At 37.9% G+C, this 13,723-nt stretch overlaps 1 protein-coding gene across 5 annotated transcripts in view; it reads left to right on the plus strand.

Annotated features, from left to right (window-relative positions):
• Positions 1-11,553, plus strand: part of SGMS2 (sphingomyelin synthase 2) — an 84,987-nt gene extending 73,434 nt beyond the window's left edge. For all 5 annotated transcript variants that reach the window (XM_033106363.1, XM_033106362.1, XM_033106366.1 and 2 more), the window contains 3 exons: positions 187-340; positions 4,890-5,056; positions 6,624-11,553. In XM_033106363.1, the coding sequence (XP_032962254.1) occupies positions 187-340; positions 4,890-5,056; positions 6,624-6,827 (525 nt within the window). In that variant the 3' untranslated portion in view covers positions 6,828-11,553. The remainder of the gene's footprint in view (positions 1-186; positions 341-4,889; positions 5,057-6,623) is intronic.
• The last annotated feature ends 2,170 nt before the right edge of the window (positions 11,554-13,723 follow it).

Here is a 13,723-nt window from a genome sequence, read left to right on the forward strand (position 1 = left end):
CTGGCCAATACAAGGACTAAAACCCAGTTTGAGGAGCTTCCTCCTTGGATTTTTTTTTTGACTTATTAAGTTAAAAAGAAAAAAAAAATGACAACCTGGTGGCCTTTCTAATTATCACACAAATTAGGCTGAAACATGATTTTATCAGCTTGTAAATTTTCTTCCTGATCTCCTTGTGTCATTCAGCTCAACGGAGACTCTCAGGCGAAAGTACAACGGATTTTGCGGTTGATATCCGGTGGTGGGTTGTCCATAACTGGATCGCATATCTTGTGCGGAGACTTTCTCTTCAGCGGTCACACAGTTGTGCTGACACTTACTTATTTGTTCATCAAAGAATGTAAGTAATAACTCATTCCCACTTTGCTGATTGTTGTAGTGGGAGGGATCCCTCAGTCCCGGGCCTTTATTCTATTGAACTTGATAGCTGTAAAGAGAGTGTGTGTGTGTGTGTGTGTGTGTGTGTGTGTGTGTGTGTGTGTGTGTGTGTGTGTGTGTGTGTGTGTGTGTGTGTGTGTGTGTGTGTGTGTGTGTGTGTGTGTGTGTGTGTGTCAGTCACATCACTCAGCTAGTCATATGTGAGTGAAACACTGAAGGCTTAAATGTGTTCCTGGCTGCTCTGTAACATTTAGCATGCTTTCAAAATGTCTCCCTCCTTGGTTAATGCTTCTCAAGATATGAAAAGGTATTTTAATGTTGGAACTAAGAAGAATGATTAAGTTTATTACAAAACGAATCGGCATGCTCTAAAGCCAACTATAAATGACTTTTGAGTGAAATTTCCTTTGTATGAAACTTCCATTCCATGACTCCATATAACATAATGTTTTTTCCTTTTTCTTTTTAAAACATTTCCTTGTCCCACTTTATTCTAATTTCATCATTTCCAGCTGACTTTTATGGTTTAATAGGTATCTTCATGGAACATTTTGCCAGTACTGATCATTGTCTTCGTTAAAAAGAAACATGGAGGCAAGAATGTGAAGTATCTTTCCATATTTATACACTTAATTCCCATTATACAAAATCCTTTTACATCTCAGCAAACTTGAATGGCTGCAATGTCTTGTTTATTGTGGGCTGTATTGGATTTTAGCTGCCTAGCCGATCCCATTCTTGTAGATTTCTGAGATTTTGTATATTTAGGTCCATTATCTCAAAATCCTTTTGCTGTACTGATGCTTCCCCTCCATTTTTGCAAAGCCAGTCAATGATAAGCTTCATCTTTTGTTCCAAGATACGCCATGCCAGTGTTTTTCAGGGGTTTATCTCAATTCTCTTCACTTACCATGTGGTAGAGGAGGTCCTTTGCAGAGACCGCTGAAGGCGCCCTTCCCTCTCTGTCCTCCTTCCTCTCCCCTCCTGTCTTGGCCTGTCATTAATCCAAACAGGTTTGGCCTCATCTAATGGCAGTACGGACATCAAAGTTTATCTTCTAGTGATGCAGAAGTGAATTCTTATCCCATAGGTTGCCTGGGTTTTAGGTTTAAGTTCTGTTTTAAAGGCAATAGGACAAAGAGTTGAGATTCTCTTGTAGTAGATGAAGTCTTTTTTTTTTTTTCTGGTGAGAATTATGTAGCTTCTGAATTGTTTCCTTTGTAAATGATATATATAAACTTAGAGGAGGTTAAGTGTGCGGCCTTATCATACCTAAGGAGAGGGGCTTTTTGTACCTTCCCCCTCATTTCTATGCTCACGCTCTCTGGGAGGTGGTATTGGGAGGAACCCAGGTTTGTGTCTGCACCAATAGCAGGAGATAATAGTCTCTTCCTTATACTTCAGTGAAACATTTCTAATACCTAGTTTTTGGTTCAGGGGGTGTGGGAGGCAGGTGGAGTGATTTGTGTTGTGTATGGATCTAACTCTAGCTTTTGCCGAGGGAAGTTCCATTTGTATATAAGATCAGTCATTTTCTAGTCCAAGTGCATTTAAGGTAGAGGAGCTTCTCTCTAATCTGAGGATCATAAAAAGCTTATAGAAGATGAAGATGGGGGTCGGGAGGAGTTGCATGTTAACAGTGAGGCCCCCGTGGGTTGAAAACCATGAAGTCCTGAGGAGAAAACACTCAAGGGAACCGAGAGTGAGTTTTAGAAAATAACTGAAGACCACGTGATGTTAGCAATAATAACAAACAGACACACTACCTCCTCAGTGCCAGGCATTCTTCTAAGATCTTAATATAGATTAACCCACTTAATCCTGCAGCCACCCCAGGAGGGAAGCACTGTTTTTCCTCATTTTTCAGAGAGGAAACTTAAGCATAGAGAAACTGAACGACCTAATTAACCATCGTCCACGATGGGTTATTCAAACTCCAGCAGGTTGACTCCAGAGCTGATGCTATTAATTTCTTGGCTCTGTTTTGAATTTTTGGAAGCCCAAGTTGTCTGATTTTATAGAATTACTAAGGAATAATCTTGGTACATTGCTCATTATTGGTTCTTCTTTTACCTCAGAACCCCAGCAAGGCACTTGTGGTCATTTTTATTCCTTAATGAAGGCTATGCAGTATGTAGGGACATTTTCTTCTCACTATATGCGTTTTGCTTGAGGTTTTTAAAATTGTGTACGTCGAGCAAGGAAAGAATTATATTTTGCTTTTTCCAATCTTTGGTGAGAAGTAAAATGGCAAATCTGCAGTGCTTAATACAACTCAACTTTAAAGTCAGTTTTCTACATAAACATCCCATGCTTGTGCCCGTTTCCTATGCACTTAGGAAAAAACAATCACTTTCTAAATTATACCATGTGTTATTGTTCTGAGTAAGCAGTGGTTCCAGTGGTTTCTTTGAACAGTCTGTTTCTAGAATTAGATGCATTATTTATATATTGTTTGCTTTCCTGCCTTTTGATCAGTTTGGACTCTCTCCTTGTTTGCCCCGCTCTCATGAGTAGATTTGAATTTAGTCATGAGAACAGATGAAAACATGAGATCAGGATGATTTTGAGGTTTAACAAGAGAGGGCTTTGCACTGTTGTACAGATATTATCAGTGGGGCCTAGGTTTCTTATAAAATTAGCCTGGAAATATCAGCCTCACTGTTAGTACCTTATGTCTTGCTAGTTGAGAAAACATTTTATGTTTTTTATCTTGCTACCATACAAAGTCCATTGTCTCTGTTATTCACTGACAACTAGGGCTAGGATCCCACACAGATAGTGGAGTTATTAATGTTTGTGTTATCAATATTCAGTTTGATGTTATCCCTCTGGGCAAAATGAGAGAGCAGAGAGGATTACCATTTTGCCATTTCTGCTTCAAAATAGTTTATATTAAATCTTTTCTTTGGGTCAGCCAGTGTTCTCAATTAATGAGCAATAGTCCCCGTGTGGTAGCATAATAGAAAATGCATTTTTGTGGGAGAGTAGCGCTAGTGTTCCCAAGCCATCGTGACACCTCATTTTCAATTCCATAGGAAGTAAAATGACCATGAGGCCATCTCCTTACTCCTTAACTACTTTCACTTTGCTTGTTGTGGATAAACAAAAACAAAATAGTTCTGGTTTACTCAGACATTTTGAACTTTAAGGTAAATACCAAATGACCTATAAGCAAAGGAAGCAGGGTTGGTGTGAGACTTTAGGGAGGGGTGAAGTCTGTGGTGCTGGAGAATGCATATTTAGTGAATTCTCCAGATTTCTAAATGTGAGGCTCAGAATGTTAAAAATTGAACTGACCAGAGCAGTGACAGGGTCTGGATCTGGCCCCCTAGGCTACCAGAATAAAGCTTCCCCCGGCTTTAAAATTTTAGGAATATATGCGTTATCTGCCAGAACTTAGTGGCAGGATGAACTAAATGAGAAATAATGAGTTGCATATTCAAAACTAGGAAGACTTTCAAATGCAGATCCAGGTTTATTATCTTCCTGTTCCACTTGAGACCAAAACAGCAACAGCTATTTTACAAAAAAGTGTTTTTTCATTTAAATGATATTTGGTATTTGGTATTTCATCCTAAAGTTCTGGAAATGGATCCTTTGGCTATTCACCCTTTCTTGCACACTTGAAAGTAAATACCACAATCAATGGAAACACAATTAAATAGGAAATAAATTTCCGTTTATTGGATTGTTAACTTTGTGAGCTAATAAAGCTTTAAAATAGAAAAAAAAATAGAAACAGTTATTAAAGAAAACAAAGAGAAGTTAGTAGAAATGAAGTCTGGTTCCATTTATAGCTGATCTGTGTCATTAACACATGTGTGGGGACGCTGTGGGCACATGATGATGTGTAATCTGAGGCGTGGAGTGCTACAGTTCTGTCCTACAGCTGACCAAGGCCATGAACTTGGCCTCACTGGGAAGGCTAGACTCCTTAAGTGAACGGGCCAGAATCCTTTACACAGGGAGTATTTTATGGATGCTATTGGCAGTAGCAGTATAAAATTGCTGAGAATCAAAATATTGCTAGCCACCGTGCCATGTTTCTCCCTTTGCAGAAAAAGAGTAAGTTTCTACAAGACCTGAAATGACTCCTGCTCTCTAATTCCACCCCACCCACCCCTCATTTTCCTTGACAACTACCTTTTCTCTTGACCCCTACTGTTTTTCTTTCTAGTGGAGTCCATTGTATAACCCAGTACGAACCAAGTCCAATCAACCTAATAAGAAATAATTCTGTTCTCTTCCTTATTAAACAGCTTAGCTGTGGGCAAGGCCTCGAGTCTCCGGTGTCACCAGCCTCCCCAATGAGTGACTTTCAGATCTGCTATCAGTGGTACCCCCCTTTTCCTTTCCTAACCCAGCACTTCCTGGACTGTTCTCAGGGACTCGTTTTGGGTTATTTTCTCCTTCTGATGACTTCCTGGCCTTATTCTACCAGGAGAGACTGTAATCATTAAGTTCATCTCTGGGAATCTTATTAACGCCACGGTTTTTCTGCTGTCCAGATTCGCCCCGTCACTTCTGGTGGTATCACTTAATCTGCTGGCTGCTGAGCGCTGCGGGGATTATCTGCATTCTTGTAGCACACGAACACTATACTGTCGATGTGATCGTCGCTTATTATATCACGACACGGCTGTTTTGGTGGTACCATTCCATGGCCAATGAAAAGGTGAGAGCCGGCCAATTGCCCTTGGCTAATTGCTTTTCTTTAAATGCAGTGGACCCCTTTTCATACAGTGGGGTTTGGGGTAGCTTAACGTGAATAACCACTATCGCCACCCACATGTTCGCTTCAGCTTATAGCCATTACTGCTTCTTCGCGAACGTCACAAATATACATGCCATTTAAGGTTTAAAATGCTGTCTGATTGTAGAGCACGATGTTTTGCTAATTTAACTAATTTACGTGAGAGTTAAAGAAGCATATATGCTAAATTAAAATGTAGGAACTTTCTCTGTAGAAGCTTTGAGGTGCAGCTAGGTAAGACACTCCCTGCCTTCAAAGAACTTAATTTTGAGGACAAAATGGTAACTGTTTTTGAAAATCCGGCAAAATAAGAAACTTATAATAAGTGGATTTAGTACATCTGCTGGGCTCTCTGGCTTCCCTTCTTATTCTTCCTTGTTTCTGCTGCCTCCTGTTTCCAGATGAACTGTTTTCTTCTCCCATTCGTTGTGAAAGAGCACAAATGGCTACGTCTTCTGGGAAGCCTTCCCAGGCTCTTGCACTCTGCCGCTGGTCCCAGGCTGGAATTATTCCTCCCCTTCTCTGTGCTTTCCTGGTCTTGGTGTGTGTCCTTGGCTTAATAGAGATTGTGTGCCATGACTTACTTATGTTGGGATAGTCTTGCCATATTGTCTGATACATAACAATGTTTGAAGAATTTGTGAGAGATTGAAATGCATCCTTCCCAAAGGATCTAAATCCAGTTCTCATTTAGTGGTGTCCACTAATACATACTCTTTCCAGGGATTGGGCTATCTTTTAGCTCTGTATCCTGCTTTGTAGTCTCATGTTGCCATCTCTTTGTTCATTCACTTCAGTCTAGATACCCTGGTTCCCCAAAAACAAGACCTAGCCAGACAGTCAGCTCTAATGTGTCTTTTGGAGCAAAAATTAATATAAGACCTGGTATTATATTACATTTATTACCTTACATTATATACATATTATATATTATATTATATTATATTATATTATATTATATTACCCGGTCATATATTATAGTAAAATAAGATCAGGTCTTATATTAATTGTTGCTCCAAAAGACTCATTAGAGCTGATTGTCCAGCTAGGTCTTATTTTCGGGGCAACACGATATCTGCTGATGCCCCTGAACCAACATTTTCATCTTTCCTCTTAAATACGTGCAACCTTCTGAGCTCTCCTTTCACTCTTCCATCTTCCCTGACCCATAGACCTGACCACTCACACATCCGGAAAATTGTTCCTCCTGGATAACTCTCACATCCATTCATTCCTGAATTCCCATTCTCACCGGAATTGCAGGCAGAAGATTTGCATGAGCCACAAAGGGGGGAAAAAAGACTGGAATGGGGAGGGGCTGAGAGTCACGGCAGAGTTAGGGAAAAGGCGCAAAGACAACTACTGTTGTAATTCTCACATTACTCCTTTCCCTGTTAAATTACAGCGAATGACAGTTTAATTAAGAAAAAAAATAGGATGCAAATCATGAAAAATATGTCTCATTTTACTTTTTCCCTGCCTTTTACAGAACTTGAAGGTCTCTTCACAGACTAATTTCCTGTCTCGAGCATGGTGGTTCCCCATCTTTTATTTTTTTGAGAAAAACGTACAAGGCTCAATTCCTTGCTGCTTCTCCTGGCCGCTCTCCTGGCCTCCTGGCTGCTTTAAATCATCATGTAAAAAGTATTCTCGGGTTCAGAAGATAGGGGAAGATAATGAGAAATCGACCTGAGGAGCGAAACAGAGGCATCAGCTCTTATACTAAAAGAGGTATCACTGTAACCAAAGGTATAGTTTTGTTTTTTTTATTTTAGGGGAACGGACTGGTAAATGAAGAAGTGGACCAAATTTTGTGTAAATGATTAGAAAGATGAACAAATTATTACCCTTTGACTGGTTTTTATTCATCCTAAGAAAGTTATATTCTCCTGTGGCTCTTCATTCGTTGGTGACAAGCCCTCAACCCGGGATTTTACTGAGCTTGGTAAAGAGGTGCCAAAGAACATACTACTCCTTTCCTTAGTTTCCGCCCCCCACAAAGCTCTCTACTTGAGAAATATTTTTAGGGTTTCTTTTGTTGTTGTTGTTTTTCTTCCAAGGTCAGAAGAATTTGTTAATGTTTTAAATAAACTATCTGGACAGATACTGGTACTGTGTAAATAGAATAACCTAATGTTGAGAGTGGATCTTAGCATTAGGCTTCTGCATGATGGTGAGATCCAGGGGTTGTGAGTAAACTTTGGGTGAACTTTGTTTCTACCCTCTCACAGGGAAGGTCAGGGTCAGGTCTGGGAATGTGCGCTGCTGCTACCATCCAATGTTCTATGTATCACTTTTACTTTATATTTTTAAATTGATTATTGAAAAAAATGAAAGAGAGATGATCTAAGTAAATATGGAAGTATTTGACACACCCCTCAAATTTACACGTGTGTAATTATGTCATTTTAAGATCTCTGTGACAGGTACACATGGGGCTGTTTCTGCTAATGAGTGGTCCTTGGGGGCACACTTACCTGCTGTCTGCCTGGTAAATTTGCACCTGGTACCCCCGGGCAGTCCAATGCATGGGAGCACCGGCTTAAAACACGTGTGTAAACTGATGCTCATGCCACGTGGGGAACAAGTCTGCATCCTCTCCCAGGTCTCGCCTTGTGTGAGATCTGTTTTAGAGCTGCTAGTTGGAACTCAAAAATATAATTGGTCACGTTTCACTGAAAACCATTTTTTTCTAGTTACATTGTGCTTTCTGGGAAAAACCAAAATGCAGTCCAAAAATTTAGTGTGTCCTTGCCTTTTAGCAAGAGACCCAGCTTCTTAAAAACGCAGTGTTTATAAGAAGGACTAAGGATACATACCACAATTGAGTCCTTTTACTTTGACCCTGAAATTATACCACAGTGCTGCACTGTAATTTACCACTGGAATCGGTAGTGTTAGTTACGGCTACGCAACAAAAGAGGCAGCATGTCTAAAGTTCTTTTAGGTGATGCAAAAAAAAGATGGACTTTAAAAAGATCTGGTCAGATTTAATGCTACCAGATTTTGTGCATTGTTTAATGCAGTTGAATCTTTTAGATAATTCTTGGCTTAATTTCTTAAGACTTCTACCATTTCCCCCAAAATAAGACTGGGTCTTATATTAAAGTTTGCTCCAAAAGACGCATTAGAGCTTATGTTCAGGGGATGTCATCCTGAAAAATCATGCTAGGGCCTATTTTCCGGGTAGGTCTTATTTTCACAGAAACACGGTAGTAACTTGAGAAAAAGATTTAAGGTTACAAAAGCATCAACACTAGGTCAGAGGGCAGAGAGGCCAGTTGGGATGGAAAGAGGCAGTTACATTTATGTAAAAATTGCCCTCCACTTAGAATGAAAAACAAATCCCTAAATTCATCATTATAAAGTAGTTATCCTTGATTTGATACACAAAATTGACCTTCAAATTGCTTGAGAGAAGCACAATACAAATTTAAATCTGTTCAGAAGGGTCATCATCCTTTGGTGCTAAAATTCTGTATGAGTTTTCAGTATGGCTCTTTCTCTGTGTCATAGAAGAATCATTAAAGGAAAGGTAGTTGAATTCAAAGCCAGGAAGAAAGATTATCTAATCTGGGTATTTAAAACAAGGCATGAAACCTTAAACCTCCTTGCAAGAAGTTTCTCTGATATTTATTATTAAACCAATAAGAAACATATCTATAGCTTACGTAATGTGTTTAGCCATAATTCTACATAAGTTTCACTGGTTTTCATTTATTAAATATTGACACTTGTGATAGAACAAGGTGTTCTGGTTGAAAACATGATTTTAAATGCCTGCTGTCTGACAGTGAGGAAAAGCACCTGACCCTGAAAATCTGGATTTTGCTCTCCTAACACTGCTGTACGCCTTGAGTCTCTAATTTAAATGAAACAACCTGATGTACCTTAGAACCTTATTCAACTGCATCTTAGATAACCCACTTTTCTTCTAATTAAAGAAAGAAACATTTAAGATTTTAAAAATCATGGTGTATTGATTGTTGGAGACCCTTGAAACAGTGACCCTTGCATTTTAGTCATGTAACCCAGGTTTTTAAAACAAAACAAACCAAAAAACATCACCTTTTAAAGAACTTTAAAAACATCTGTGATCCCACATGTGAACACTGCTGCACCCACGTTCTTTACAGCGTGTCATAGCTCTGTAATAAACACTGTGGAAGCATGTGATGTCAAAATAAAGGTGAAGGAAGGGATATCCGAATTTCAGATGGGAAAATAAGAGAAATAATGAATCTCATTTACACTTAGGAAAACAAATTTGAAGTTTAACCCAATATGCTACTCTGGAATATAAAACAGAAACAATGACTAGACTTATTGTGGTCATTATTTTGCAGTATATAGAAACAGCAAAACATTATGTTGTACATCCAAAACTAATATAATGCTATATATGTCAGTTATATCTCAATTAAAAATATTATGATCTTGCCCTTGAAACAAATTTTTGGAGCTTGTTTTCCTTGCTAATCAAGATATACTATCTTATCGATTTTGTAGTTTCTCCTGTAATTTAGTCCTTCTGTGCAATATCTATGACATATGTTCCTATAAATTATGCCACTTTTTTCTAAATTCTTTGAAATAGAAATGAATTCCTTTTAGATTCTATTTTGTGAGCTCCTCCACTAGCTCTTAAAATAAAGCATTCTTCCCCAATTCCACCGGTAATTTTGAAATATTAAATTTCCTGGCATTGTGGAAAACAAGTTTTGCTGTGGAAGGAAGGCTGTTTTGAGCGAGGTTGAGTCTAGTCTGGTTCATGGATGACGCTGCATCAGGTTGATTGCTGTATACCAGCGCCCCCTTGTGGAAATATATTATATGGGTTGGAACACAAACGCCACTTTTTCAAGTGTATTTTCGTGTTTTTAAAAGACATGTTTTTATTATTTTTGCCAATAATCTGAAAGCATAATGCAAAAGGAATTACTTTAAAGGCACTTTAACCCTTTCCCAAAGGGAAAATGTACTTAGGTTACAGGGAGTTGCAATTCTAATCTTTTATCCATTTGATCAAAGAAAATTTGCAGACCATTTTTACCTCTCACCATCACAATCATTAATGTCTCCCTTTATATCTACCGATACTTTGTTTACTTTGAAACACCGTTTGGCTGCCGTTTTAATTTTTGTTTTTACATGTTAGAACTCATGCAGTTTTTTTTTAATTGAAAGTTCACATTTTGTTCCTTGAAGATTCTGAACTTTTTTTAAATTATTTTTTTATTGTTATTTTTGTTTAGCACTGTAAAACTGATTGAAAATTTAAGCTGGTCTTAACACACTTCTGTAGTGTAAGGAAGTATAAGAAAGAATTTCTTAATAAATGAGTTTACATGTTTAAATCAAGCATATTATAAGTAATATGCCATGTGTTGAAGGCCTTTCTGTTTTATGTATAAAGATTCCTGGTATTTTTTTTAAAATGTCATTGTATTGCAATAATTTAACTCTTTTGACTTACTTGCTAAAAATATATCGTCTATTAAGAAGTGCTCTTGACTTCAGTACCTAAACACTGAAAATCACGTCAAAGGTAGCCAAAGATAAGTTTTTATATAGATACGTACCTTAAGTTGTGTTTTATTTTATTATTCATTAATCTAACTATGCTGTGTTCTAAATGAATCATGAATGAGAGTAGTTCTTTATTGTGGAATTATTTAAAACTGTCCTTTAAAAGAAAAAACTATACACATAAGCTAATCTAGTTGTCAAATTGGGATTCATTGTTTAATTTACCTCCTATGCAATGATTAATGCTGCATAATGTACGGTTATGTTACAGTATATTCACAAAAGAAATATTATTATGGAGGTTTGAGAGGTAGCTAATTGCATTCTTTCGGAAATTTACTGTACTGTTTCAGTGTTAAGTGCCTTGTTGTAAAGTAAAATTTTAAGCCTAGAAGTCATTATTTTCCTGACATATATTTTTCATTATGAAATTACTGTATGTTATTGTAACAGTTTTATTAAATGCTTATGTTTTAATCAAATATGTAAATTTCAGAAGCTCTTCTCTTCTACCCACCAGTACCTTAATCATTGGTCTATTATATGGGATTTGAATTCAGGTTCTTTTTTTGAAAAGAAGATTTTATCTTTGTTTAAAAATGTTTTACTTGCTTGTGCTTTTGTGTTTGTAAAAACATTTCAGGAGGAATTTAGGAGTGTAATGATAGTTTGTACTTCAAAATGACGTTTTACATTTACATTTTAAGTGCCTAATTGTTAGTTAAAACTAATTTATGTTTCTATTCTAAAGGGAATGTGTGTACTTGGTTTCTAATCTCTTTGGCTTTACTTAAAAAAAAAAAAAAAGAAAAGAAAAGAAAAGAAAAAGCAAGAGCCTATACTTTGTATTTACCCAATAAACCACCGTGACATAAACAGTCTTTTCAAAATAAGTACTACTGTTTCTTTCAATTTAAAAAAAGTTGTTTTCTTTAATGATTTTTAAAAATTTATTTAGTTTTAAGTACGGATTAAAACCACAAGAGGGCTATTTTCTTCAAGCACTATTTTTAAAATAAGCTGATACCCTTCACTTAATGGAACTGTGAATAAACTGGAATGTTATTTTTCCTGCCCTTAGATTTAAGGTGAAAATACCATTTGCAACAGTATAAGGTCATTCACGGAGAAGGAAAAAAACAGTTACACGCTCCATGATTCTGATTCTCCCGTCTGAAATGTGGTAAATTGCAACTATGTAAGAAAAATCTGTAGCATTTGGCAAAGAACTTGTTCCAAGGACTAGTTTCCCTCTTAAACTAACTTCTCATTGTTCACAAAGGGACGAAATCATGGGTTCTTGAAGGAAAGCAGAGTCCTTTCTGTCACTCAGTTCTGAAGGAAATTTCATCCTCACACCTTCACAAAGGGGCCACCAGGGTAATGTCCTCAACTAGACCTTGGTAGTATAGTCAACAGGAGATTGTGGTGAGTTGTTTGGGGAACCCCTAGCGAAAGGTGAAGGTGTGACCTCCAAAGACAAATTCAGTAAAAGCAACTCAGTGGAATGAGGGGACTAGGAGAAGAAAAGTATGATTCAAAGATTAAGTTGTTGGATATAGTCCAGGTTATTTTCGATTATCTGGAAACGATAGAGTATAGATCGGAAGAGTCTCTGCCACCTGCATCCAAGCCTTGGATGAAAAGTTGTCACAGTGATGGTCCCATCCTCCTGTGTGAAACGTTGGCATACTGATTTTGCTGACCAGACCCTCAAAGACTGACCTGATCTAGAATGCATTGGACAAGGAAGTGATATGATGCTTCACAGACCTTGACATCTAACATTTCATTTTCTTCTAATAAAATATGCAAGAATATCAGAAGCATGATACTAGAGTACTCACTGATACAAGTTGGAATAGTAATGGCTTATGTACTACTGTGTGTCTACATAATGTATATTTAATTTATATGTGACACATGGGATGAGGCATAGTGTTGTACAGTTTTTAAGTTTGACACACATTCTTTAATCTTCCCCAAACCCTGCAACATAGGCAAAGAAAGAAATGGTGACCCCATTTTGTGAGATGAAAGAGTTCATAGTGTCAGAGCTGGAACTTGAGTTTCGTTTTCTCTGTTGTGCTGCCTCCCTGTCATAATTCCTTTGGTTGCCATCACAGTTTATTAAAGGTTTTGTTGTTGTTGTTTGTTTGTTATGGGAGTTTATTCCTTATCAGCCACTTAGTTTGTTAAGAGGGAAACTGGTCCTTGGAACAGGTTCTTTGTCCAATGCTACTGATTTTTCTTGTAGTTGCAATTGACGGCATTTCAGAGGGGAGAAAAGTCAGTGCTTCTAGTGCAAAATGGCCCTGAAAGCAAAAGGATCCCCAAGTGTGTGATTTATAAATTTGTTCAAATAGAGCAAATTCATTGCAAGTGTCACTTAACAGGATAGTACATTATTACGCACTTTAGCCTCACACCGGTTAATATGGAGACACCAAAGTGGATGTGGCTTTATCCCTAAATTCAGGGATTCAGGATTTATTCCCAAGGGAATGACAAAAGGAAAGATGTGATGACCTGCTTTCAAAGGACAGCAAAGCTCTGAGGGAATGGAACAGTCTTGGAGTCACGGTAGTCTGGGTCGATTCTGGCTGGGTTCCCCAAAGGACAAAAGTGAAGCCACAGGATTGTTCGGTCCTAGCAGGAAATAGTGAGTTTTCTGGGCTAAAAATCTGTCCAAACCAATTTGTGTCCTTCTGGCCAAGTTTTCTGGGCACACTATTTCAGTTCTTAGATCCAAGCATTTATCCCTTTTTCTTTCTAAGCTCCTTAAACGATGTATTTATTTGGGTAACAACAGCCACAACTTTTGAGAAGCTACCACATATCAGGCACTTTTAATAGGTCTCCTCTTATCCAATACTCACAGCCCTCCTGCCTGCCAGGTGAGTCTTACTCTGCTCCTTTTGCAGTTGAGAGCACTCCAGCTCAGAGGTAAATATGGGCCAAGAAGCACACAGAATCCAGTCCCATGAATGCCAAGGCCCATCATTTTCTCACTGTACCAGTGTGACAGAAGAGGCACCCCATGTGCAAGGAATGCAGGAA

This window comes from Rhinolophus ferrumequinum, chromosome 5 (assembly GCF_004115265.2).
Source record: "Rhinolophus ferrumequinum isolate MPI-CBG mRhiFer1 chromosome 5, mRhiFer1_v1.p, whole genome shotgun sequence".
NCBI classification, from domain to species: Eukaryota; Metazoa; Chordata; class Mammalia; order Chiroptera; family Rhinolophidae; genus Rhinolophus; species Rhinolophus ferrumequinum.